Here is a 10333-nt window from a genome sequence, read left to right as displayed (position 1 = left end):
TCAAAATGAATAAAAACAGTGAAATGCAAACTCAGAATATGACGCAACCCTGCAATAATTAAATGTTAAATAAAACAAATATCTTTTATGTATTTAATTCCATTTTATTAACCAGTGTCTTTGCTGCTGACCTTCGATGATGCAATTCAACCATACTAATAAGCAAAATTTCTTTAGATAAACTAACATTTGTGCTTCGTTTTTTTATAGCTGAAGAGTGATCTCCTGCATAAATGTACTTTTCTTTCAGCCTGAGGTGAATTCATTTCACTTTTGGTGTAAAAGGGCTTTTACATTAGAATTGTTTCATATTAAAAACAAAGAAGCAAACCCTGCCCAGATTTAAAAAGTAATGCAAAAGTAATGTAACGCATAAGAGTAACTAAAAATTGTAATGCATTACTTTTTAAAGTAACTTTCCCCAACACTGGTCACAAATGTCTTTAGTGTTTGTTTAAAAGGCACTGTTTGTAGTATTTAAAAGACAATAATAACTTATAATATATTATATATAATTAATAATAATTTTATATATATATATATATATATATATATATATATATATATATATATCACTGTTTGAATATATATATATATATATATAAATATATATACAATTACTATTATAGTATTAATATTCTATTATAGTAATAATAGATACTATTATAGTAATAATAATCAGCTTTAATTTATTATTACTGCTTGAAATTTAAATTATATATATATATATATATATATATATAGTAATAATGACTATAATAATTAATTATTATTGCTTGAAAAAATATATAAATATATATAATATGATTTGTAGATTTAATACAGTTTTACATATATTTAAAAGAACAACATTTAACTGAGATGGAAATTTTTGTTTTCAGGAGTCTTTCGGCAGTAGCCATTTTCCTCGAATGAATAAATATAATATAATATAATACAATATAATATAATATACGAATTTGGTAATTGAGAAACTACGGTTTATTGATACATTAAATTTAAGTAGGCTACCTATGTGTTGTATTTACGTGGCAGATTGTAGGCTATTTATTTTGGCTAAAATAAAGTTTAATAAAGTACTTTGTGATCACAAAACACATCTCAACAGATAAAACTGACCTTTGAATGAATGAATGAATGAATGCTATTATTCAAAACCGATAGAGAAAAAAACGAAAAATCACAAGAGTTTCGTGCATTGAGGATTACAAATCCCACCATTCAACGCGCGCTGTTCCTGCGCATGCGCAAATCAATTTCGAAACCTCCTGTGCTGCGGAGTCCAAAGTCAGAGGCAACTATTTCACCCTAATTCGTGCTTTTGTATCTAGTGTGCAGAAATGGCAGCTAGATATGACAGAGCTATAACAGTTTTCTCTCCTGATGGTCACCTGTTCCAGGTGGAATATGCTCAGGAAGCAGTAAAGAAGGGCTCCACAGCTGTGAGTGTGTTTATTTAGTTACATTTGAGCTGCAGCTTTAGCGCGGTGGCTAACGGCTACATAAATATACATTCTTGACCGGTTGACAGATGATTTTAGCAAACAAGCGCTGGATACAAGAATAAATACTGTGTTTGAGTTAGACCGTTGTGAAGCAGCTGAGTCGTTGGTTTTATTAGCAGCGATTTTCATTGATATGCCACAGCGTGACTTGCATGTTGCGGCTAATGTTAGCATGGGCTCTCCTGATGTTAAACTAGATATGTGCATGTATGTATTTATTTTAATCACACTTTTATGTAGAAGAATGTTATATACTACACTAGTACAGTGTTAATTTTCTTAAAAAGAAATTAATGGAAGAACGTGGGAACGTTTATAAATTTTGCCGGCTAACTAATCAATGAAATAGCATGTTCAGGTAAAGTCCATATAACTTTACTAGGTTCGTTTTAAACGTCACGACTGTTAAAAGATCCCTAAATAATTAAACACCATTTTAATGGCTTATTTGAGATAGTACGTTTTGTTGGGCTTAGATTGTAACAGTATGATTCATGTAGTTTCGTTCTTAAGGCTGTGTGAGTGTAATGGACTAAAATTCCGGTAGAGGGCGATGTGCCCATAGTTTAGGATTAGATGTAATGAATATAAAACGTATGATTTCACACTAAATGCTTTTTTCCCCTGTATTCAACTGGTAAAAAATCTTTTAATTTATGCAAGGTTGGCATCAGGGGGAAGGATATTGTCGTCCTGGGTGTTGAGAAGAAATCCGTGGCAAAGCTTCAGGAGGAGAGGACAGTCAGGAAGATCTGTGCTCTAGATGAGCATGTTTGCATGGCCTTTGCAGGTAAGATTCATTCTTTTACATCTGTACTGTGCTTATAATCAATGCCATGAAGGGATGGTGCTGTTGTTATAATGTTTAAGAGTCACCATTCCCTTTCATTCTTTAAAAAAAAAAGTGAATGGTGGCATCTGTTACTTTTGGTGTTTCAAATTTTAGATAATATGTTAAAAACCACTGATTTGACATAGTAGGGAGTTTATAATCTGGATTCTACAATCTGTGATCTGAGCATGTTTTTACATTTAAATGTGTTTGTATTTGTGCAGGTCTGACTGCAGATGCCAGGATTGTCATAAACAGAGCTAGAGTAGAGTGCCAGAGCCACAGACTGACAGTGGAGGACCCCGTTACTGTGGAGTACATCACCCGCTACATCGCCACACTGAAACAGGTGACATCTCTTACTTCAGTTCACAATCAGGCTATTTTAAAGGGTCACTCAAAATGGTTCACTTATGGAAATTGACCTATCGGTAAGCCCTGCCCCCTTTAGCTACTGTCGCTCACTCAGACAAACAAACAGAGTAATTGTCTTACTATGATAGCTGTCAGTCTGAAAATCTTGTTCCAAGATGTTTTTGATACCTTTTGGACACGCCTCTCGTTGAGGAGCATTCAAGTTGGGCTTAAATATCCGATGGAGGGATATATTTATTAATTTTACAAGTGAGGGTTTACAGATCACAATGCAGATGGGAGAAGCCTCATGTTACTGTTGTCACGATCGCACATGACATCATCCAGGATTAACACTGTTCATGTACCGCAGTGTAAAATTAAATTAATTTACATTTAACCAGTTTAATATGAAATGTAGACCTTCGATTATGTGTTTTTGACCTACACCGTATATGACGTGAGAACAGTTAGCTTTTTAGGTTTGTACGTTAGCATGGACTCACTAACATTAGCTACTTTTAGCCAGAGATACATTAACGTTCTGCTTGAGCAGATAAAAATTGTAACCCGAGAGTATGATGAGCAGAAAATGAATGTTGAATAATAAAATAAATGTCAAATTCCATTGCCTATCCTCTCAGGATACCTGGAATCAGTGTTACAAGTACCCCAGGCACATCGTTTTACCATTTTTGTAGCATAAACACCATCAAAGTGGTAAAAGCATCAGATTTTCCAATGTTTTCTGGTGCTGAAACCTAAAGATGTCCGAGTTCCGGTCCTAATGCAACTGATTCTCAACTGCCATTGGCTCATCTGCGTTCGAGGGGAGGGGCTTACCGATAGGTCAATTCTGTGGTTCCAAACTTATATGATTTACTTTATGTGGAACACAAAGATTGAAAAATGACTCAATGCTATTTGGACCCCACTGTTCTTTAAAAATATAATTATCTGTGTTCTGTAGAAAAGCAAAGTCATACAGGTTTTGAATGACATGAGGGTGAGTTAGGGCTGCATGATTTTAGGGAAAAATCTAATTTTGTGTACTCTTGGTTTGGTGTTTTTGTTTGTAGGGCTGCAGATTATGGCCTGAAATTTGTAATATTTTAATAATATATTCACTATGTAATAATAATAACTACCAACAATAATAATTGTTGGTAGTACTGTTATGTTTTATCATTATTTCTGTATAAAATATTAAACAAAAATTTACTATAAAGTGAATAAGTAGTTTAAAAAATAATTTGAATTGAAAAAAAAAAATTTTCAGTAAAATTAAAATTATTTATGACTATTAACTTTCAAGTGTTAAATCATTCGACTGCGACAATAAATCAATACAGTGCGATTCATGGATTGATTCGGAGATTTTCCGAATGCATTGCGATTCTCTCTGGAATGGATTCTTAGCTTTCGTTTCTTTTTTTAACAGCAGATGGCGCTCTAATCTAGTTTTTAACTGCAGAATTAAATTCTCTCCTTGATTTGCAATGCATTGATTTATTTTCCCAGCCCTACTAAACCATCAGTCTTTCATTTTATTTTGCATGGAGCCCATAAAGTTTTTCTTTTGTTGACAACATCTGGTTCAAGTGCTTAGAAAGTTTAGAAAGATGCAAACCGAGCAGCTTTGAGACACTAAAAACACCAGATCATGAGCGGCTCACGTTTAAAAGAACACAGTGAGGCGTTTCATTCTGAAACAAATGGCAAATTTAATTAAATAACAGCCTTTGTGATTTGCTAATGGCAGTGTCATAGTGCTTTTTTCAGTAGGTAGGTACACCTTAGGTACAGTGTTGCAGTCAACTATTTGTATTCATTGTGTTTTGCTCATGCAACAGCGCTACACTCAAAGCAACGGACGCCGTCCCTTTGGTATCTCAGCCCTGATTGTTGGTTTCGACTATGATGGGACTCCACGTCTATATCAGACGGACCCCTCCGGAACATACCACGCATGGAAGGTAAAGCGAGAGCCGTTTGTTTCTATAACATTTAGGTGTTACCCATTTTATGACTGTACTGCTCCTGTGTCATCAGGCAAACGCTATCGGGCGTAGTGCGAAGACGGTGAGGGAGTTTTTGGAGAAAAACTACACAGATGAAGCCATCGCGAGTGACAACGATGCCATAAAACTGGCCATCAAAGCCTTACTAGAGGTAAACACCACGTTACCATCGTTACCCGCATTCAAAACAGACTCTCACATCATGAAGCTGACAGGTTGTAACATGTTTGCAACTGTATGATTTGTAATACACAGGTTGTGCAATCTGGGGGCAAGAACATCGAGCTGGCTGTGATCCGAAGAAACCAGCCCCTAAAGGTAAAACATCTGATTTATGATTTTTTTTTTTTTTTGGTATATTCATCTATTTACAGTTGTCTGTTAGAACATTCCTTTCATCTCTCTTCTTTCACAGATTCTGGAGTCCAAAGAAATCGAGACGCTGGTCGCCGAAATAGAAAAGGAGAAAGAGGAGGAGGCAGAGAAGAAGAAACAGAAGAAATCTTCGTAAATCACTTGCATGATTGTGTAGCTCCTCGCTTAGTTTTGTTTATATGGGCGGAAGCACTTGGCTCAGGCCCACACTGTACCCTCTTCCCCTCTTGCCGCTCATCCGTTAAGAGCACAGTCTTTCAGTCTTCTGCTGAACCCACAGTATCTGTGACTGTTTTTGTTTCAGGAAATATTTTTTAAAATCAAAAGTAATAAAAGCATGTTCAGGTTTGGGGTTACCAAGCAAGTCCTGGTCAGTTTTCACACTCTGCATTTTACCACTGTTGAGAATTCTGGGAGAATGTGCTTTGACTGATGTCTCCAAATAAACTCTTTTGGTTTGTACCAGTGGACTGATGTCTTTCTATTGATGTGATGAAAACCTAAGAGCTCTTCTGATGGGAACGGCCATAACAGGGCTTTTTTGCTTAAAAGCATCATAAGCCTAAATTGATTGTAGAACTATTGTCATCAATGGCGCTACAATCAACTTAGGCTTAGGATGTTTTTGAGAAATGCACACTGTTCAGCACTTAACTGGCAAGCAATTCCAGCTGCAGTTTTGAACTGATTCCCCATTAAGAGTTTCTGCATGATCCTGTTTTCTTGTGCATTTATCTTACGTGGATGACCAGGCGTTTTGAGCGACTTGAATTAGTGTCATTGTAAACCTGTAATATCTGAGAAGTCACTGATGTGAAATGACCAACTTTTTTGTAGTGACTGAAAGGGGGGTTTGGACAACCCCTTGTTGCAGGGTTTCAATCACTTCAGGGTGGCCCGCCATTTTACAATCTCAGTCAAATTTGGAGGAATGCTGCCCATTAAATAGGGTATTGTATAATTGTTCTATTTCTGTCCAGTAGAACTAAGCAGTGATGTTTAAATTTATTAAATCGCAGGTTCTCTAATTTTGTTAACGTAAGGATTTTCTTTTAACAGTTCAACAGATGAAAATTTGAAACAATCCTGGCAATCCAATTTAATCCAATAAATGCTAGATTTGTCAATATTTACAATAAATAATTGACTATGCGGGAGCAGGAGATGCATCCCAACATAATGCTTCTAAACATGTTGAACAGATCAATCCAAAACAACAACTTGAGCCTTAAACGTTCCCAGTATTCCAGAATCCAGATGAAAGTACTGTGACTATGTTCACACTGTCAGTTTTTGGGATTGACAACCGCATTTACTTACAGGTGTGAGTCTCAAAATGCCCTGTTCACACGAAGCCCAGGAGTCAAGCAGCGTCCATGAAACTTAAAGTTTTATCACTTTCTGACACGACAAGAGTCCAATCGAGCTGCGAGTTAATTAACCAACAGCAGCTTTTATATTTGGGTGAAGAGTGGACCATTTGAGTCGCGCACAGAACACAAAACTGACGGTAACGGTGCCGGTGGAGACTGGATATAAAACTTTAAGATGAGGCACAGCTCATTTCTCTATCATTGTAAGTTATCGAAACCATATGAACGCACGCAACACACGGTAGACGCGTTTTGTGAGCTCTCTTGCACTGAATGTTGTGACAGACCACTAGCCTGTGTTGTAGTGATGGGAAGTTAGGATCATTTTACAGACTCGGACCTTTGAGTCTCGTTCAGCAAAATGAACGAATCTTTTTTTTCCAAAGCATTTGGTTCATTTTAGCAAAATATAATTAAAACGTTACGTGTTACTTCCGTAACACATCTACTGCTTACACAAACATTGATCACACTACAAACAAGACATAACTATAATGCTATAAGACACAGAAAAGATTCATTTATTGTTTACCTGGGTCTTTAGTCTATGATTAGATCACCTCTGATCTGACGAGTTTTCGGGTTTAAGTCGTTTGTTCATCACGTGACAGCCCCATAAGATGAAGAAACGACTCGGAAAAACCTGAAGACTCGAAACAGGTGAACTAATTCCAGTACAGAACCATGCGCGACAGAGCAAATCACTCCCCGAGACGACTCGTTCATCCCGAGTCACATTAAAGATTCGTTCAAAATGAACGAATCGTTCACAAACGACCCATCACTAGTGTGTTCCGAGAATGCGGTTGTGAGTCCTTAAAATTTACGGGTGTGCGGTTGTCAAAGGTATTATTTTCTTAATATATTTACTGATATTGTATGACAACAAAAAGGACGTGTTTAATTCGGACGCTTCGTCTATGAACCACTTTTACCTCAGCTAACCTCCTCAGGGAGCACCAGTCCTGTCCAAATGGGGCTTTAGCAAGTCATCGAGTTTAAATGATGTTTACAATGTTCAGCTGTTCTGCCTGAGAGGAGTTCTGGAGCAGGCGGTTTGGGATGGAAAATGACTGTGTGCCCCAGTGTATGAATGAAGACTATGCCTCAGATAACATTAAAAACATCTTTGTTTTCGCGAGCGCACTCATGCATAATAATGACGGGTAAATTACCTCTGTCTTCCTCCATTTGACGTGCTGTCAGAGGGACGGAAACCTAGAACGCACACATACTCTGTGTGCCTTTGATCTGAGGCAGTTAGCAGCGCATGCAGATGATGATGCAATCAATAATTAATTGAATTGAAGAGCTTCAGTCGGGAACAATTTCACTGGCTGTTCAATGAGTCCAGCGAGCACACGATGTGTTTATACATTAGTCAGCACGCCAGGACCGTGAAATGCTTATGTCAAACATCCTTGACTGGAGAACCTCAGTCTGAATCACCGTTAAGTATGTTTACATGCACTTTAAAAGTTTGATGTCAGCCTGACTTAAAAAAAAAACACTTTTTTTTTTTTTTTAAATGTCCCCCAAACACTTTAGTACAACTGAATTTCTCTGTCTCTCTCTATATATACACACTGACCAAAATTTTAAACGCAACACTTTTGTTTTTGCCCCCATTTTTCATGAGCTGAACTCAAAGATCTAAGACTTTTTCTGTGTACATAAAAGGCCTATTTCTCTCAAATATTGTTCACAAATCTGGCTAAATCTGTGTTAGTGAGCACTTCTCCTTTGCCGAGATAATCCATTCACCTCACAGGTGTGGCATATCAAGATGCTGATTAGACAATGATTATTGCACAGGTGTGCCTTAGGCTGACCACAATAAAAAGCCACTTTGGGGGGGAAGGGGGTCAGAAAACAAGTCAGTATCTGGTGTGACCACCATTTGCCTCACGCAGTGCAACACATCTCCTTTGCATAGAGTTGATTATGTTGTTGATTGTGGCCTGTGGAACGTTGGTCCACTCCTCTTCAATGGCTGTGCGAAGTTCCTGGATGTTAGCAGGAACTGGAACACGCTGTCGTATACGCTGATACAGAGCATCCCAAACATGCTCAATGGGTGACATGTCCGGTGAGTATGCTGGCCATGCAAGAACTGGGATGTTTTCAGCTTCCAGGAATTGTGTACAGATCCTTGCAACATGGGGCCGTGCATTATCATGCTGCAACATGAGGTGATGGTCGTGGATGAATGACAACAATGAGCCTCAGGATCTCGTCATGGTATCTCATGCATTTAAAATACAATCAATAAAATGCACCTGTGTTTGTTGTCCATAACATACGCCTGCCCATACCATAACCCCACCGCCACCATGGGCCACTCGATCCACAACATTGACATCAGCAAACCGCTCACCCACACGACGCCATACATGCTGTCTGCCATCTGCCCTGTACAGTGAAAACCGGGATTCATCCGTGAAGAGAACACCTCTCCAAAGTGCCAGATGCCATCGAATGTGAGCATTTGCCCATTCAAGTCGGTTATGACGACGAACTGCAGTAAGGTCGAGACCCCGATGAGGACAACGAGCATGCAGATGAGCTTCCTGAGACGGTTTCTGACAGTTTGTGCAGAAATTCTTTGGTTATGCAAACCGATTGTTGCAGCAGCTGTCTGGGTGGCTGGTCTCAGACGATCTTGGAGGTGAAGATGCAGAGAAGATATGGAGGTTCTGGGCTGGTGTGGTTACACGTGGTCTACAGTTGTGAGGCCGGTTGCATGTACTGCCAAATTCTCTGAAACGCCTTTGGTGACGGCTTATGCTAGAAAAATAAACATTCAATTCAAGGGCAACAGCTCTGGTTGCTTCAGTCCTGCAGTCAGCATGCAAATTGCATGCTCCCTCAAAACTTGCGACATCTGTGGCATTGTGCTGTGTGATAAAACTGCACATTTTAGAGTAGCCTTTTATTGTGGCCAGCCTAAGGCACACCAGTGCAATAATCACGCTGTCTAATCAGCATCTTGATATGCCACACCTGTGAGGTGGATGGATTATCTCGGCAAAGGAGATGTGCTCACTAACACAGATTTACACACATTTGTGAACAATATTTGAGAGCAAAAGGCCTTTTGGTCAGTGTATATACACAGTGCCTATAGAAAAATCATCATACCCCTTTGAAATAGTTACATTATCTGTCATGCAGCCTGAAATCAAACCCCATTCCAAATAACTTTTCCAGCTCTATTTAAAATTTTGGTCTTATAACATCAAACCAATGAAAGAAAAAACACAACAGTTCTGCAAATTAACAAAAAAACTAGAATAACAGGGTTAGAAAAGTCAAGTGGGGCAACTAGCCTGATGTTTAATCTGGAAATTGATTGCTTGCACCTGAGCAAGTTTATAATGGTATACTCTACAGGGCTGATCACTTTACCAAACCAGGCATTTCACTGATTAATTTTTAAATTATATTTTTACTTTAATGATGAGGGTTATAATGGGTACATGCTGCTAAAAAAGTTAAGACTTTATTTTCCAGAGTGTAATGTGACAAAAGGTAGAGGTTTTCACAGGGGTATGATGATTTTCTATAGGCACCCTATGATTTTCTATAGGCATCCCTCCAGCTCCCCATCTCCACCTCTAATTCTAATATTCTCCCTGTAGGTGGTTCCAGAATGGAGGGTTTGAACTCAGAGCTCAAGCAGAGCCTCGGGTTCAAGCCTCCATCAGGACCATCAGGACTGGATGGGCAGGCAAACTCATGAAACTGTACATCAGATGTGCACTTCAGAATAGGAACTAGTATGTCACCTGGGTACTTTTTGCCTACTGTTTTTTTTCTTCATCCAGCGCATATGTTAATCTAACTACAACTGGCTTTGGCACGTCCTCGTGT

General features: G+C 38.4%; 1 protein-coding gene across 1 annotated transcript; it reads left to right on the top strand.

Annotated features, from left to right (window-relative positions):
- The first annotated feature begins 1244 nt into the window (after positions 1 to 1244).
- Positions 1245 to 5549, top strand: psma8 (proteasome 20S subunit alpha 8). The gene is made up of 7 exons (XM_051092131.1): positions 1245 to 1442; positions 2169 to 2295; positions 2562 to 2686; positions 4545 to 4667; positions 4744 to 4863; positions 4968 to 5030; positions 5128 to 5549. Exons 1-7 carry the CDS (start codon positions 1341 to 1343, stop codon positions 5221 to 5223), a joined length of 756 nt encoding a protein of 251 aa, XP_050948088.1. The 5' UTR covers positions 1245 to 1340; the 3' UTR covers positions 5224 to 5549.
- Positions 5550 to 10333: the final 4784 nt, after the last annotated feature.

This window comes from Labeo rohita, chromosome 20 (genome assembly GCF_022985175.1).
Source record: "Labeo rohita strain BAU-BD-2019 chromosome 20, IGBB_LRoh.1.0, whole genome shotgun sequence".
Classification (NCBI taxonomy): domain Eukaryota; kingdom Metazoa; phylum Chordata; class Actinopteri; order Cypriniformes; family Cyprinidae; genus Labeo; species Labeo rohita.
Note: the sequence above shows the minus strand (reverse complement) of the source record. Positions and strands in the feature narration are given on the sequence as shown.